The sequence below is a fragment of the Protomyctophum parallelum genome (assembly GCF_964188405.1).
Source record: "Protomyctophum parallelum genome assembly, chromosome: 12".
NCBI classification, from domain to species: domain Eukaryota; kingdom Metazoa; phylum Chordata; class Actinopteri; order Myctophiformes; family Myctophidae; genus Protomyctophum; species Protomyctophum parallelum.
Genome location: NC_139712.1, coordinates 37051429 through 37069537, shown reverse-complemented (window position 1 = coordinate 37069537; position 18109 = coordinate 37051429). Strand labels below are relative to the sequence as shown.

Genomic DNA, 18109 nt, shown 5'->3' with positions numbered 1-18109 from the left:
AACTTTTAGGGTTATCTGAACCAATTCATTTTCAGTGGAAACACTCTGAACTGGTTCAATATTAGGTGGAGAAAAATATAAACGTACCAACCCCGGTGGAAAAGGGGCCATTGAGTAACCGGAATTGGTTCCATCACATTCGGAACCGTTTTCTTTTATCACACTGTCGGACCTGGTATGTGAATTGTGGACTTAACGTCTGCGATGCATTTGAAATACCAGGGGTTCTCAAACGTTTTAATTTCAATGACCACCCTAACTGTGACAGCATAACTCAGACCTTATTTAAGGGTCCCTGAAGTAACCCAGAGGGTCCTGGTGCCTCACTTTAAAGAACCAGTGAGGTATATCCAATTGTAGGAATCGTCAAAGGGAACCGTTACGGAATTGGACCGCTAAGAGGGAATCGTTAAGGCACGTGAATCGTCATTCCAGAATAACTGTAGGGAATGTACTCATTCTCAACTAAGCTAAGACCATTTAGCCAAAACACCCACTGGCAGCCTATGGCGTATCAAGAAACACCATTTTTTTAAAGAAGCATGTCACGGTTTCCTCAACCCTTTGTACAAATCTGAGAGGGAAGGTACTGTAGATGGAGCAATTTGTAACTAATTACTTTAATAGTCAAGCGTATTATTTTTACTTTTCAAAGCATTAAAGACAATCAGAGACAGTGGCAAGAATTGAGCAGTTGAGACGAATAACCAGTCCAAACTAATGATCCATAATGTATAAAAATCATGGATAAGTGGTCAGGACAAAAAGGCCTTTTCGGGGAGGGGTCAGAATAATTTGGTTATTCGTCTCAACTGTTCAATTGTCATATTGACGTCATCCACTGGCCATTATAATATCTAAATATATATATTCGAGGCGCAGTCATAGGCATGTTCTGTATCCGCCACTGTCCTTGAGGGGGTTCCAAGGGATCCCTGCAGGCTTATCACATCAAAATCAGTTTAACCACTTAAACAGACAGCAGGCATCTTGTCTTGATGAGAGTGCCTGTTGTGAATATGAACAGTGTGGAGATCAAATTTGTGATTAGGGGGGTCAGATCAACATATGGAATGAAGGCCTACTGGCCATATGGCCAGCTGACAATGAGGTTATATCTTCCCTTCTTCTCTGGAACCCTGCCTCAGGGCGGACCAGAGGTAGAAAACTGTCGTTCCCTGATGTCATCGCTAGGGACACAGGCATCAGTAAGCAGGAACTGGGGATGGCAATGAAGGACCGGGAAGTCTGGCGTGATATTGTGAAATCCACGATCTCGACCGCGGTCGCAAAATGATGATGATTACTGGCCATTATATGGAACATGACTTGTCCGGAAGGATTCATTAGTTGTCCCAGACAACAGGACAAGCCTTAATGTCAAGCCCTGACCAATAGATCATTATTTTTTATTTTTTTATTTTTTTATTATTATTCCATTCTTTCATAGAAAGAAGAAAAAAAGTATAAAAAAAGTATAGTCACATTTTGCCTTTCAATAATCGAAAGGCAACACGACTATACACTAAAAGAATGACACAAAAAAGTCCTGGGGACTATTCCATTGTGTCTTAAATTCATCAACACAGCATAGAACACAAAAATCCATATCATCAACAGGAGAAAAAGGGAAAATATATCGACAGTGAATGTCACCTCCTTTCTATGGGAAATGTCACCCATTCTGCATGCCTGTCACATCACGTAATGTAAAATGTATGTATGGGTCAAGTGAAGCTAGAGCTCATGGAAGAGAAGTGGGCTGCATTACATTTATTTGTTTTCTTTGGCTGCACAACAGCTGGAAAAAGGAAATGGTACTTTTTTTCCACTGACTTGGATATAGATCGGCTTTGTGTGTGTGTGTGTGTGTGTGTGTGTGTGTGTGTGTGTGTAGAGCAGTGAGGACATTTCCATTATGCATGGAGATAGGTTTACAGTGACCTAATCGCACAACAAAAGAATCAAAACCGAGAGACTCATTGTCTGCTGGAAGAGAAGGGAAGAACATCCAAGTTCTGCCAGAACACAACGCGACACAACACAGCATCCACCCTCCCGGTCATCCCATTGTTTCCTCTGCTCTGGGCTCCACCCTGGACGGTCCACTGAGCTGCAGTGACCTGCCACTTCCACACGTGTGTGACCCAAAGCATGTGTGTTTTGATGTGGCACAGTGGTGTAGCCCTGCAGCTTGTTCAGCCAAAAGCTGTTTGCAGTCGGGACTCTCCCTCTTCCTTTGGTGTGGCGCCTCAACCCTAACCTGGAACCCCCCCAAAAAAACCTCACAAACACTATGCCTGGCTCTAAGCTATGCCTAAACCTAACCTCAAACCCACGCTGATACTGGGCGAAACACTGGTGAAAGACGGAGTCTGGTTTGCAGCCAGCAGGCTCTGTATTTATTATACCCCCCCCCCCCCCCCCCCCAGAGGAGCATAGGGAGAGAGGATAGCGATGATCCACAGTTGCTGGCCATCAGGCCTGACAGAAAAGTGATTCAATTATTTGATAATGAAAAGAAGTTTGGGTTCACGGATAAAGGAATGTGGGCTTTGACAACCAAAACATACCGCTACATTTAATTTGTTTTGCATTTTCAGTACGTATGAAAATCAACGTACATTTTGTCAAAGTTGAGTTATAGCGTTCAGAAAAGTCTAGCCAAAACCACAAAAAATATTGATTCATACAGTAAGTTACTTTCCAGTGTGAATTATTAACTGTGCAATGATATTTAGCCAATATTGACTCAATGATACACATTATCTAAAAAATAATAACAAAGGGAGAAATAAATGGTTTTAGTACAATATTATTTGTTATAGCTATATGAATAGATTATGACACGTATTGACAGGGTTTACGGTGTGGATTTAGACAATTTCAGTTGACATTCACAGAGGTGATGCTGGTCCTACAGTATGTGGGAAAGGGAAACAAGTGCTGGTCCTATGGGGGAAACAGAGACTCCCATCAATGCCACAGCTGCAATCAATGGCTCACTAAGCCCCATGAGAATGAGTTCCAGGACGATGAGAGTAATAGGGGGCTATACTTTTTGCTAAGATATCCAGAGGTCACTCTTTTTCTTTTCTACACTCAAACTGTTGTTGAGGTGCTGTTCCTCCTGTCAGTCTTGTCTGTGCCTGCCATGGTCTAATAGCTTTTGTTTCATAGACACTCTGTATATACTGTACACCCTTATTGTGATTCGGGGCAGGTGTTTTCCCTGACCTTTTGTTAAGATCTCTAATATCACCTGCATGTCCATTGCCAAAGGTGTGGTCTTTGTCTGCTGTCCTCCGGGCATCAGCCACCTTTCTTCAGTGGAAAGCCAGCCAAGTAGTGATGACTCTGGCAAAGCATCCGGCCGGTGATGCACGTTGTGTAAGCATTGGCAGGGCTGATTTCAGCTGAGGGCGAGCGGCAGGCTTTGATTGCCCATCCATCTTTTGTCTTCCCCAGCACTTCTGTCTATTGATCGTTTTGCCTCAACAGAATGAATGGTGGATGGGTGTGTTTGAAGGTTTGGTGATTTTAGCCTACTTGTGTTGAGAACCTGTTGTTGCTGGCCATCAGTTGTGATTAGAAGTATTTGTACTATGTAACATCATTGAATACATCAAATACCATAATTATTACATTTTATTACAGTTATCTGCTTAATGCTGTCACTTACAATAAAATAGGAAACTAATAAAAAAGAAAAAACAGATTGATGACATTGTCTTCACAGACTTCACAGAATTCCCCCACAGCACAAGCTGATGACTCATTGCATTCTACCTTGACTTGATATCCTTGGTTCTGGGAAACAATATTTTTTATGGCTATGACAGACTTTGAAGTCACCCCCGTGCTAAGAATGATGAGCTTAAAGTGAAAACCGGGAAGAGTAATGATTGACACTCTGCATAATATGCCATTCCCTAGAGGTAGGACCTGTACTCTTTGGTTCTTAACTGTTGGAAGTCTATCTAGGTAATGACTGTGACTGGTGCTGAGGTGATGAATGGCTCTCCCGGGCCAACATTACCTCAGCTCTCTAAAGCTTCCCAAGCTTCTGGGATTTAATGCTTTGCAAACACATACATAGACGCATACCCCCCCCACCCCCCCCCCCACACAAACACACACACACACACACACACACACACACACACACACACACACACACACACACACACACACACACAGATACGGTTCTACAGCGAGAAGCAAAGAAGACGGAAAATGTTTTCTGTTCTGGTGGCCTACATAATGAAGTTGCCTCGATGTGAAGTGAACGCAATACAATACATATTCAATTTTAAGTGACTTCTGAATCAACATCGAGAGTAAACCCCTCTGTCAACAACATGATTGACTTTTGGTTAATTTCCCAGAGGTTTTTCATTGCATGCCTGTGTTTCGAGGCCAGATGGAAACGGTTGCAGTTCCCCAGTTCCAAGAAAACGTACGTTCCTGGAGAGAGAACGGGATAAAGTAGGCATTCCGCGTGTCATCGTTTAATACCTCTGGTATCTTAGAATGCCAAGCAGCGATGGGAGTGTTAGCATTATCACATGGTGATGTCAGAATTGAAATGCTTTGATTTGCTTTGCACTTCTTCACATGCTGGGACAGGTACAGGTTTACTTTGGGTGACTCGCTCAGCTGTGCTCTGATCTTGTGCCAACCGTATAGTCATCCTATACTCGTCAGCCATAACCCATAATAAAGGACATTTACTTGCAGCCTCGGCAATGTGTGTGCTAAATGAGTAATGAGAGATTAATTGAATTACACCAGCTGTGGTGCAAAGACCCAATCAATCTATTAGGTGACAAATGTGAGACTTATTAAGTATGTCATCAGCTTTAAAATTGGAGGCAACTGGCATAAGGTGTTTTCCAGTCGTGCAGAGTAACTAAGTAATGTACTCAAGTACTCGACTTAACTCAGTACTCAGTTAAGATATATCTTTTTACTTTACTTGAGTATTTCCAATATACAATACTTTGACTTCGGCACTACATCTCAGAGGCAAATATTGTACTTTTATCCCATTACTATAGTATTTATTTGACGGTTTGACCACTGTAAACTTACAAGCTCACAGTGCACCGCTATGCAACACGTTGTGAGCTTGTATCTGCTATTTTCAAAGGATTTCTGTGCATTTTATACATTTGAAAATGTGTGAAATGGGGTCTTCTGCATAATGAGTACTTTTGATGCCTTCATTTTGAATTCCACATTTACTTGTAACAACAGTATTTCTATGTTGCAGTATTCATACTTTTACTTAAGTAAAACAATGTGAGTACTTTTTCCACCACGTGACCACTGGTGTTTTCTCTGTTGCCTAACGGCACAATACTATAGTAGAATGCTGATGGTCTCGTCTCTTTCTTTTTGACCTTCTGCTTGCTTTAGTCTCATGTGCCACTCTTTTCTGTTTCTTTCTCTTCATTTCTCACTCTGTCTGTCTGTCTGTCTGTCTGTCTCTGTCTGTCTCTCGCTTCTCCTCTGACAGAAAGAGATCCAGGCCATGAGCCAGTGCCATCACCCCAACATTGTGTCTTACTACACCTCATTTGTGGTAAAGGATGAACTCTGGTTGGTGATGAGGCTATTGAGTGGTGGTAAGAGCCCATTTACTATACCTCATACACACATGCACACACACACACATGCACACACACACACACACACACACACACACACACACACACACACACACACACACACACACACACGTGTGCTTGTGCACACGCACGCATGAGGACATAAACATTTGATGACATCGATTTTATTAATGTTGTTTTTTACACATGCCTTCCTTGCCTCTGAAAACACTTCCTCCCACAACCATCTGTCCATACTGTAACTCCATTTCACCCTGTGTCGCCGGCTTAATGTAAAGGGTCCTATAGGCAGCTAAATGAATCACTTAGTACTTTCCAAATGAGACAATTTATTTCTCACTGCGACATCTGCAGGGGAATATGTTGGTGGGAATTTAGTGAAATAAATATTTTTTTAATGAACAATGTTAGAATGGCATTATGAACATATTCGAAGTACTTGTTCGCCCGGGTGTATATTTTGATGTGTCAGGGGAAAATAATTCACCAAGGTCATCTCTCCATCGCTGCCGAATTCCTTTTAATCGTCAACCTCTTCACTCAAAAGAGTGATTTCAGTAAACAAAAACGTCTATGACTCTGTGTGACTTTCTGCTGCAAGCTGTGCCCTAGTTTAATTATTTTTTTCTGCTTTTAACTGTGTTCTTGTATTGCTTTTAATCTGTACGGCGACCTTGAGTGCCCTGAAAGGCGCCTTATAAATAAAATGTATTATTATTATTATTATTATTATAAAGGCTTAGAGAAAATATGATGCCTTCCACACAGATCGCAATTCACTATTTTTAAAACCCATTCAGGACAGGAACACCTGTTGGGGTTTTTACCCTTCAAGATGGGAAACCCTTGTGTCTATGTACATCATAACATTTTTGTAATCTTTGAATAGATATTTTGATGTTTTTCAGAAAACTTAGGTCAGGATTTGGAAGGCGTCTTTAGAATCGGTCTCAGTCCTGTTGACTCGCCCATCACTAGATGGAAAGCAAAGTATCAACCGCTGGGGATTCGGCTCTCCTCATCCACCAGTCTTGGAGGCAGTCAACTTGTCTTATAGTAATCTTAAGTGTTACAAAGAGCTGTGGGATAGACACGGGCGTCAGGACAGGGGGGGGAGGTGAGTGATGGGGCAGCAGCCGGTATATATCGGCAGCGGTAGCGACTCGCCGACTACAGAGCGAGGGGAGAGTGACGGGCAGCTGGCTGGCTCGCTGATGGATGTGGGGGGTGTGTAACTGTGTGTGATTGTAGGGAATGTGACAGCCACTGATCCTCATTGTTATGTCTTGTGTGCACTGCGGCTCTTTGCCGGGGGCCCGGGCCCCCACGCAGCCAGGGCAGGAGGCTAATAACTAGGCAGGGATAATAACAGTCCACGGGTCGGCATTAACGGCACCCCCGTGGCAGCGCTACAATTAACCAGTGCAAGGTTGAAGTGAAGTTGAAGAGGAGCATTACGGATACGGTCGAGCCTGCCGAGACCAAAAAAGCTCTCGGATGATATTATGCTTATTGGCATTTCCGAGTCGGCAGTAGTAACGCCCATCTGAGTCAGCATCAAAGATACGTCTGCGGAATCTTATCCAGGGGTTTTGCGGAGACTTTAGATGAGAGTTTCTCATTGCAACGGTTTGGAGGATAGACTTACTTGTGGCTCTCTGTGAGTATGCCTTTGAGGTGAATGGGAAGAGAGGCTTTTATAGGCCCTGATCTTGGAGGGCTCATGGAGTTAAGCAGAGCATGGCGATTAGAGCCTGCAGTGTGCAGTGAACGAGAGGGGCGGTGTGCTCCGCTTACTCAGAGATGAAGACAGCCTGATGGTGGGTAATGGGCATTAATTTCCAAAGTGCAGAGTGATCTCCGCCCCCCCCCCCCCCCTCCTCTCTTCCTCACATGCTCCATCTCTCTTAAACACGCGCACGACGGTTGGGTATCAGCCGCCCACTAGCCGCCCCTTCCCCGGCCCCCTGTGTGTACACAGAGTCCCACTGTAACGGATAGTGCCCAGGTGGCATGCCTGGCTCCCTTAGATCCACTTGAGTCACGAGCCACATGGCAGCTACCCTACGTACAGCTGGAACCAGGGAAGGGGCGGTTGCCGCCAAGCCACGCTGGAGCTCGGCGCGGGGGCAGACAGCCACTTAGACGCCCCCACCTCGGCAAAACAGAGGCCCTTGATGTTGAGTTTTATTGTGCAGCGTAATTAAATGATCACCGCGACAACATCTACCATGGAGACAGAGCTCAAATGGGCCCCGGTTTACAAGTTTGTCACAGAACATCACAACCCCGTGCCCATCTGCTTCCTCATCTTCAGCATAAAGGCAGCTGTTTACTTCACAGAGAGCTCAATAAAATGCAGCCTTTTTTATCGGTTGGTCTGTCAAAAAACAACAAAAAAGTTGAAAAAACAAAACAATGTTGGACTTTGGCCAATGCATACGTCACTCACTTCACACTTCACACTCTGATCAATGCATCTGATCATAATTTGATCATAATAAATCAATTAATGAAACAACCACGGCTTGCGATGTCGGCCCACTGGAGTAGTGTACAACTAGCTGGAACTAGTGGTTTTAGTACCTGCATGCATATATCCTGACGTGCTGTGGGGAAGTTGTCATGGACGGAGGTATGAAGGTTTTGTCATTTCTTGCAATACTGTAGGTTGTGTTTAGCCATGGTCACTAGAGAGGGGTTTCAGAGTTGTTTTGTAATACCTGGAGGTTAACTCGTGAGGCTGTTGCCTCTTGTCCTTGGCTAGCATCTCTTCAAACTATCAAACTATCGCTGCTTTCACTGCTGGCAGAACGAAGCCCGGGATGAACGCAGAAACATGCCAGAGAGTGAATGAATCATGGCCACCCAACATTATGACCAGTTGCATTAGCCAGACTACTTCGGCTTCGACTTCGGCTAGTCGGAACATACCCACACAGGCACACACCCAGCTAGCCAGCCTGATGACCTCGTCTTGTGTTGCAAGACGATTGGCGGGCCGCCCAGGAGTTTGATCCATCACATCCCTGACGTGTCTATTTTATCTTGACAGTTGTGGTGTGTAAAGTGTTGTATGACGAGGCAGCAGGGTGCATTCCGACAGCTCTCATTCTCAAAGAAAAGAATAAAGAGGAAACGCCGTCGGACCGCATTATTCCCTGGTTGCGTAGCAGCATTCTCTCATTGTCAAACAAGATGCAGACCTGATACAGTCATTGAGTAAGTTACTAGAAGAGCATAGATTAGTACGATAAGGATAATAATACATACATACACCCAGAATCAAAGATTTGAGTTAAAAAATATCAAGCTTGTAGATTTGCTATTTTTGAATAGCCAAATAACTTTAAAATGACACGGATGCTTTCCCGGTTTTAATGGGTAAAGGGTAGAGCATTTTCTAGAAAATGTTCTGAATGTGAGCCGTGTTAACAAGTGTTCCATTGAAAGTCCTACAGTACATACAGTAACCTGTCACTAAGCTGACCCCACACTGACTCACATGGAGATCCAGTGGTGGAGAAAATGACTCGCACATCAATACTGCAATGTATAAATACTATGTTACAAATAAAATAAGTAGTAAGTAAAGGTATTGGCATCAAAATATATAAAGTACCAAAAGTAAAACTACAAGCAGTCAGCACCACGCGTTGCATCACCATGTGTTGTGAGTTTGTGGATTGGCTACTTTCAAATGGCCAAAGTTTAAATACTGTAGGGCTGAAGTGGTTTTGTAATAATAATCAAAATCTACGAAGTAACTGGCTAACTAGTCAAATAATTGTAGTGTCGTATACAGAGAATGGTAGTGGATTACAGAATATTGGAAATACTCAAGTAAAGTAAAAGTACCTCAAAATGGTACTCGAGTACAGTCCTCGAGTAAACATACTTAGTTACTTTCCATCCATGGTAGCCCCCCCCGCGGGAACAGGGTGAGTCATGCCAAAGCCAGAGAAGGAATGCGTTACCAGGACACTAATGGATCAGCCTCGCCAACCCACAGTGGGTCGCTGCCAGCGCTGAATGAACGCCAGTCAAACTGGCATGTGGTACAAGGCTGGTTGTTAATAGCCCGCTCTGAATTTAGCATATGAAAAGACTGTGAGGAATGGACTCGTAACGTACGTGGCCATCATTCCGTGGCTCGTTTGATGACTTACATTTTGGGCTGTAACCATCGATCAGTTTTTAGTTTTTTTAATTATACAGTATTTTAACTAATCGCAACAAAACATTGTAAATTGTTTGTTTTTTTAAATCGACTAAATGATTAGTCTGATTAACCCCCATTTCATACTTTGTTGTACAACAGTGTCATGCAAAACTAGCGGAAATAGCTGATCTACAAGCTCACAATGCATCACGATGCAATGCTCTTTGAGCTTGTAGATTGCAAAAAAAATGTTTATTTCCTATTTCCTATTTCAATTAAATTGATTCGTTTGCTGAACTGTTGCGCCCCTACTTCAGTCTGTTTAATATCCAGAAGAAAGACAGTCAAATTCCCTTAAATTAAAATTTCTGTCATACACACACACACACACACACACACACACACACACACACACACATACATGCACGCACACGCACACACACACACACACACGCACGGACGCACGCACGCACATGCTGATTACACAATCGTGTGACCTCCAGTTTCAGTTAGTATTCCTTCACATACTACTTGTCTTTTAATTATTCCATCATCAGATTGGGGTGAGGAGGCTCTCAAATAATCTTCCCCAGCCCTCACTCATTGTGCTGGTCCCCTGCTCCCGCCCCCTGCCACCCACACTCCCTTGGCAATGCATAATTTGCCGTTGGCCTTTAGCATACTTGGCTTCGGATTTTAGTCCATTAACCCATTTTGGGCGGGAAGTGGGAACCCCTTTTGGTGTTTTAAGCATTATGTTGTACTTTAGCTGTTGAAAGATAGCAGATCTACAAGCTCATAGCACGGCACCGAGTGCCGTGCTACGAGCTTGTAGGACTGCTATTTTTGAAAAAATTGTGAAAATGTGGCCCTGGAACAACATATGTCCAGATGGGGGTCGGCGGCCAATTACATATCTTTTTGGGGATCCTTGACATGAAAATGTTTGAGAACCACTGGCATAGAAATATAGGTTTTTCACAAAACTGTCAGGATTTAGAACACATTTGTTCGAATGTAGGTCTAAATGGATTAAGACCTGGAACGCATCTGTAATTCTGTATCACCTTAGCTTTGAACCACTTTAACACTTTCGGGGCCTTAGATTAATCTATCCATCCTATCTAGGCTGCCGGGATTGATCTATTACCTTTGGAGCATAACGCTGAAGTATTTGCAGCTTTGATCGACGAAAATCCGTCGGAAAATAGTCCCATGGTTGTTGAAGAGAAAAACATGCCGCCATTATGATGCGAAACGAACACAGCATGCACAGCATGTTGTAGTCCAAACAAACCGCCCGTTCACTTGCATTGCACTAATTTTCCCAGAAGCCCTAGCAGCCCAGAGCATAGCTTGATTTCCGGTAAAAAAACGGCGAATTAAACAAATTAAACAAATAGCGGGTTTAGAGTATTACGCAGCACCGACACATGGATTAAATAGCGGGGAACGCGGGTTAAGCACATAAGCAGTAGAACTGTTAACCATTATTTTATACTTGAAAAATAGCAGTTAAACAAGCTTATAGCGTGGCACCGAGTGCTGCGCTATGAGATTATTTTAGAAAAATCGTGAAAATGTGTGCAAATCTTTCAATTGATATTCTTTCACAGCAAACGTTTTCTTTTTTAAGATATTTTTTTGCGGCTTACGCCTTTATTGATTTTTTTTTAAGGGATAGAAAGTAGGCTGACAGGAAACGGGAGAGAGATGGGGGGATGACATGCGGTAAAGGCCGTGTCGGGTCCGGGAGTCGAACCCGCGGCACACCGCGACTGGATCACCAGTCCGGTGCCCAGACCGTTACGCTACGGCCTGGGCCACAGCAAACGTTTTTAACTCATATCTTCTGGGGGTGGTCCCTGGAACAACACATTTTCAGATGCGGGTCGGCGGCCAATTACATATAGTTTTTGGGGTCCTTGACATGAAGACGTTTGTGAACCACTGATATAGAAGCATTTTTCTGAAAACTGTCATCATTTAGAAGACATTTATTTGTAGAATTGTCCTCAGGTCTCAACGGGTTAACCATGCTCCACTCATCTTCACCCCCTCTGTCTCCCCAGCGCCTGCTGCTTTGCTCGACCGGTCCAGGTTAAACCACTGTATCATTAAGAACATGATATGTATGGATGAAGCTTACCCATGTCAGGTCCTTGTTCATGTCAACATACATTTGTAATACATGGATATAGACACTCCTCATTTCCCTCCCGTCCACCCACTATACTCTTCCCCAATGCAGAGAATACTATAGAAAGGAGAGGAGGGAAAAAATACAGAAATAAAGAAGTAAATAAATTAAAAGAGAGGAAAAGAGGGGAGGGGGGACCACCTGTGTGTGTGTGCACAGCCACCGGTTTACACGACGCACGTACAATGCATAGGCCTATGCGTTGACCATTCCCTAGTTCAAATTTCGCTCATCTCTGGGACTACCGTCAGGGTTTTTACATGGTCCACAAAGGGCGTCCATGTTTGCTGGAAAGTTTTCATGGAACCATTAAGTGAGAATCTAATCTTTTCAAGCTTACGGTAGAATTGTACGTCCTTTATCCATCCGTTATGTGTAGGTGGAGAAACTTGTTTCCATTTGAGGAGTATAAGACGTCTGGCTAAAAGAGAAGGAAAGGAGATTATCTTATTCTCTTAAGGCATATATACATGCAGTAATCCTGGTCTCTAAACTGCCTCCCCCTGGCCTGCCAGGGCGCCTGATGGAGGGAAAAGGAACTAACGTGTTCCTTCCACGCGCAACCAGGGAACCAGGGAAACTCGCCCCTGTCAGGTGTAAAGGAGCGACTTGGACACTCATGCATGAAGGAAGCATGAGTTCAAGTCCTTTGCTCTCCCCAGGTTGGCGGAGGGTGTGTAGAGCCCAGGATCACATTAGATAATTGACACGGGTGAAAAATGGGTTACAAAATCGTGGGATAAAAATTATAATATTAAAAATTAAAAAAGGTATAGAGGAATATTAGTTGAAGCTGTATGTTAAAACTTCCACCATATGTGCCATTATTTTAGTACCTTTCTGAAAGTATGTTTAATGTATACAGCTATAAAATATAACAGTAATTTATTTGTACTGTATATTCAAGTTATTTGTCATGTCTGCCTTTAAAGCCAAACAGAAATGCAACTTTTATTCTTATGCTCCAGTTTTCAACAACAGAAAACTATTAAAATCGTTAATCGCAATTATTTAATCGTCAACTTAAACGTTGTAATCGTGACATCCCTAACAATATCACCAGTGAGTGAGTGAGTGTGGCTGGAATCTCCCTTCTGTCTGACTGGCTCTTTTAAACTGAATGGAACTGAACCATCATTTGACATTTCCCTGTTAATTTGCATGCCGTACAGTGGTATTCAATGTCAAGAAGAGTTCATCTGATATAATCGCTGTGTGATTAACGGTAGATAAGCCCTTCCCTGGAGGGGGAGGGGGAGGGGGGAGGGGGGTGGGGGGTTCAGGCATTCAATCCAAAGCTGTAGCAGAAGTAGTTTTTCCCCTACGCAAAAGGAAACCTTTGAACAGTTAAGAAGAACGTGCACCAGTCGGTTGGTGTGTGTGTGCGGTGTGTCGGAACAAAGTAATGAGGCATAAGGAGTTCAATCGGCCAGAGTTTGAGATAAGCTGACATCTGTGGCATTTATGGATCCCCTCGGCCGCACTGATTCACACACTGCCGCTGTGGCTGCTGTAGTACCAGTGGTGGGACAAAGTACTTAACCCCTCAGACAGTACTTGAGTCAAACGTATACTGTGTAGATCACCCCTGATCTACACAGCGAGACCCCTGATCCTCAACTAGAAATGCTGAAGGTCCACTAATTATTGTTGGAAAAAGACTAAGGTCCGGTCCCATGAGCGCGACGCAGGCCACGCAGCGGCCAGCGGAGAGCGGGGCTCTATGCCCGTTTGGTACAGTCAAACCAAGGCAAGCTTATATACAAATCGGATCCCTTGAACCAACCAATACTGGGGTGCAGAGTATGGAAATAAATTGTTTTACAAATATTCCCCTCCAAAAATTCACAAAGCGCAAAGAACACTTTTATTTTGTCAAGATTTGCCTGCTTAATAATAAGAGAAATAGCCCCTTTAAGAGAAATAGCACATTGGTTACCAAGACTAACTTTGCTAGTTGTCTTTTTTCTTAATTTAACAAAAATCAGACCCATCTGAAGTGAGTGGTACTGTACTGTACTGTACTGTACTGTACTGTACTGTACTGTACTGTACTGTACTGTACTGTACTGTACTGTACTGTACTGTACTGTACTGTACTGTACTGTACTGTACTGTACTGTACTGTACTGTACTGTACTGTACTGTACTGTACACACTTGGTGGTGAACAAACGCTATTTTCGTGCTCGGACATAGGGAGGGACACACATACATAGCTGTCTATAGGAGTGGTTGCATCACTCAAAAACTAAATGAATACTCTATAAACTCCCCCTTTGCCTCATGCCCTCATCATAATACCTCACAAACACCACCAACTGACCCTTATCACTGGTGTCGGTGTCAATGCATTCTACATTTTGTATTCCCACAAAGCTGTTTGGACAAATCACCATCCAGTAATTCAGTACTTCTGGTTGCTGTGGAATCTGAGAGTGGGATTGGCTTTATTTTAGCTGTCATTTCCTCCTTTTCTAAACATGTTGTTCATCACTTCATTATGAACAACATTTATTTTATTTCAAATAAAAAAAATACTACAGAGGGGTGGTCCGCGGTCCGGTCGTGGTCCGCCTATTGAGGACCCCTGGTGTAGATACTCACAAGTGAAAGTTCCTCAGTCAAATTTCTACTTGAGTTAAAGAACCGGAGTACTCTCTTTTAAAATTCCCAAGTATTCACAAGTACAAATTATGTTTTCTTCTTTATATCAATGTTTGTGCACTAGTAGATGTTTAATTTACTGTATTAAATTAAACCTGGATAGCATAATATCAATATAAAAATAGCAAACTAAATAAACATCTTCCCTAACATCAAACAAAAATTAAAATAATTTACAGTGAAGAGATGTGGTGTGGACCGGGGGGGGAAACGGCGTACAGTCATCTCAGGTCCGGCTTAAGTCTAGATGTTTTAAGTGCATGGTTAAAAAGAATATCCCTTCATCATCTCCACAGCCATCTTCTTCTCTCGCACAGTATGGCTCTACTACTGCAAAGTGAGCAAAAGTCGTCTCCCTTAACAGCTCGAGGGGTCCTGTATCTGACTGACTGAAGGATGAGCATGCACTTTATCGCTTTGCCCACATCCACACCGGCCATCCGCACGTGTTGCTCATTGTGCTTTTTAGGCCCTCGTCACTCAGAAATCCTGCGTGCCAATTTACCTCCGAGGGTGAAAGCATTTCTGCAGTGATGGCAGCTCGCTTGTTCAAATACTGTGGGACAGAAGCCCCGAGCTGAGCGTGCACTACTGTCAGTTGATTAAGAGAAGGACAGAACTCTCAGTGAACGGTCTATAGAAACAGTCCACACTGACAAGGTACTTTTTCGCAGCAGCATTTCTTTCAACTACCTTCATCAGCGTTTCATTCTACCTGTCGGATAATTTCTTATCTCCCTCCCGTCCTCTCCCTTGCTCATTTCTCTCAAGACTGGGAGATGATGGAGATCAGAGCGAAATGCAGCAGCATAAAGAGTACCAGGAGCAGAGAACAGAGGAATAGCTTGCGAGCTGGCTTTTTTTTTCCTCTGCGTGGCTTCGAAGGAGCCGTCGCACACTTGAGCTCACTATCTCACGCACTCATGTGTGTGCACACACACACACACACACACACACACACACACACACACACACACACACACACAGTATTGCTTCTCCTTTGAGTCTTCCTCCACTAGGACGGGCATCGCTTATATGGTCCCCCTTTTCTCTTTCATGGCCACTGAGCTGAATCATGGTCTGAGTTGCACAGTCACTGCGCCAGGAACTCGGTGAACCCCAGCATCAGCTTCTTCTTTGCCTCACCTACTTTCTGTCTCCCTCCCCCCCTCCCTCCCTCCCTCTCTCTCTCCCCCTGCAATAACACTGTCCTGTCTGGTCTCTGAGGTGGCTTTGCATCATTGGCCCCAGTGGACCTTGTTGCAATGAGTGCTCTATTGAGCGAGTCGCAGCAGAATAGAGACAACATCCTAATCCTAGACTGTGACTGAGCAGATAAATATCCTGGTGCTGCCACTGGCCTGGCTCACTGCCTGGCTCACTCGCAGTGGCAGAATCCAATTGGCATCAGACCCCAATGCCGTGGACAGCATTTCAGGACCTTGAAAAGGTATTTTCCTGGTTTGTTAAGAGGCGCTGCTGTGTGTACAGTATGTGTTTTGTGTGTGTGCGTGCACACACGCACGTAAGGGAAAAGACGTTGTGCGAGTGTAAATGTTTGTGTGCGTGGATCAAAGGCCACAAAGACGCTACAATCAGTCAGACAATTTTGTGCTCGTCATCTTTGTCCACACATTTGTCCCGCTTCGCTCCCTCTGATAGAGTGGTGTGTTTTGTACATCGACGAGGCGCCTCCACTCTGAAGACTGTGTCCTCCTCTCTGGATCTATTCTGGGAGGCTCGGCAGAAAATGGAACTCCTGCTCAGACGGTCCTCTGGCCTCTTCCTCCAGACAGACGGAGAGCTTCTTTTTGTTCCACCGTTGCCAGGCGAAGGAACACATGACATGATGCCCTGTCAAGTGGGGCTCCAACCGAGCCAATGCCGACAGTTCTGGAGCCAGACGCCCCCGTCAACCACCTAGCGTCTGAGCTCAAAGAGAACAGTCGCTCAATCAACCAATCAGTCAAGATTACTCTGGGTTCTCTCCCATGCTGATTCCCACAAAAGGTTGTGGGAATGTTTACAATTCCTATTTCTTAAGATGACCCTCTTATATAAATTCAATTCAATTAAAAAATTTAAAATACCATTGTTTTCTTGCCAAGAAAAAAACAAAGCTCAGAAGACTTCTTCACATAATCTAATTGACATGAGCCACCACAGATTTTGGGAGATATTTAGTTTGAATGTTTGCCAGCACACTAGGAAGGAACTGTGTACAGCAGTGGTTCCCAAACCTTTTAGCCTGTGAGTGACCCAAAAGAGAAAATAATACATTCCCTGGGACCCAAATTTGTGAAAATAGCAGATCTACAAGCTCACAATGCGTTGCTTCATGCCACGTTGTGAGCTTGTAGATCTGCTATTTTCACTACTACTAATTAAACATTTGTTTTCTAATTTACAGAACGTCGTAGATTTGTCTTATTTATTCAATAAATTGCTTTTATTTTATTTATTTGGTATTAATTCATGAAAACAAAAATGAAATGTAGGAAACAAAAAAAATGAAGGGACCCATAATGTGTCCGTAACCCACAATTGGGTCCTGACCCAGTGTTTTGGGAAACAGTGGTGTACAGTCCTGGTGATGATTAGCGCCCTGCAGTGCCATTGTCATCCATGTGGGAGCTCTACGATGGCGAGTCGCCTCATTATTGCCAGACACAAACAAAGACATTTTCTCAGAAATTCTCACGATGTACACTACACACCTACACCACCATATACTCGCCAGAGGGCAACCGAAGGACGACTTGACGTGTCTCATTGACGTCGGTAACACGCCTCACTCTCAATGATGGAACTTTTATATAGCTCCACATATCATTGCTTTATCTGTTGCTTCTGTGATCAAGGAAATAGTGATAATTCCATCCACTCACAAACAGCGGATTCTGTCCAAAATACTTTGTAGTATCAAAAAATGAATATTTTCCTGGTAACTACTGTACATATTTATTTTGCCTACTACTGCCTATTGCCGACTTAGCGATTTCTGTTGCACTTGAGATCTTCACTCAGAGTGGAGAAGCAATGGATACAGATGACAATTTGAGCTTAAACCATGTCCAGATGGTTATACAACCCCAAAAGCTTCCATGTCACTTTAAGGCTGTGACTTGTGTCTGATATTTTATTTTTATTTTGCCAGGATCTGTGCTGGATGTGATCAAGCACATCATCTCGCGGGGGGAGCACAAGGCAGGCGTCCTGGACGAGGCTAGCATAGCCACCATGCTGAAGGAGGTGCTCGAAGGCCTGGAGTACCTTCATAAGAATGGACAGATCCACAGGTAAGAAGACTTATGGCTTTCAGACCCTATCCAGAGGGTCTATTTTACTCCTCGTCATGGCATTTTTTTACACTGGGAGTTTAACGGTCCTTGATTTTGCTGTGTAGTTGTTGTTGCATCATAAAGGTTTGCCAGGCCTGGCGTCAACC

The 18109-nt window shown here is 43.7% G+C and overlaps 1 protein-coding gene across 2 annotated transcripts in view; it reads left to right on the top strand.

The window, feature by feature from the left end:
* The window catches only part of oxsr1b (oxidative stress responsive kinase 1b), an 82773-nt gene that overhangs the window by 28433 nt on the left and 36231 nt on the right, over nt 1–18109 (top strand). For both annotated transcript variants that reach the window (XM_083778021.1, XM_083778020.1), the window contains exons 3-4: nt 5522–5630; nt 17819–17960. In XM_083778021.1, coding sequence (XP_083634147.1) covers nt 5522–5630; nt 17819–17960 — 251 coding nt within the window. The remainder of the gene's footprint in view (nt 1–5521; nt 5631–17818; nt 17961–18109) is intronic.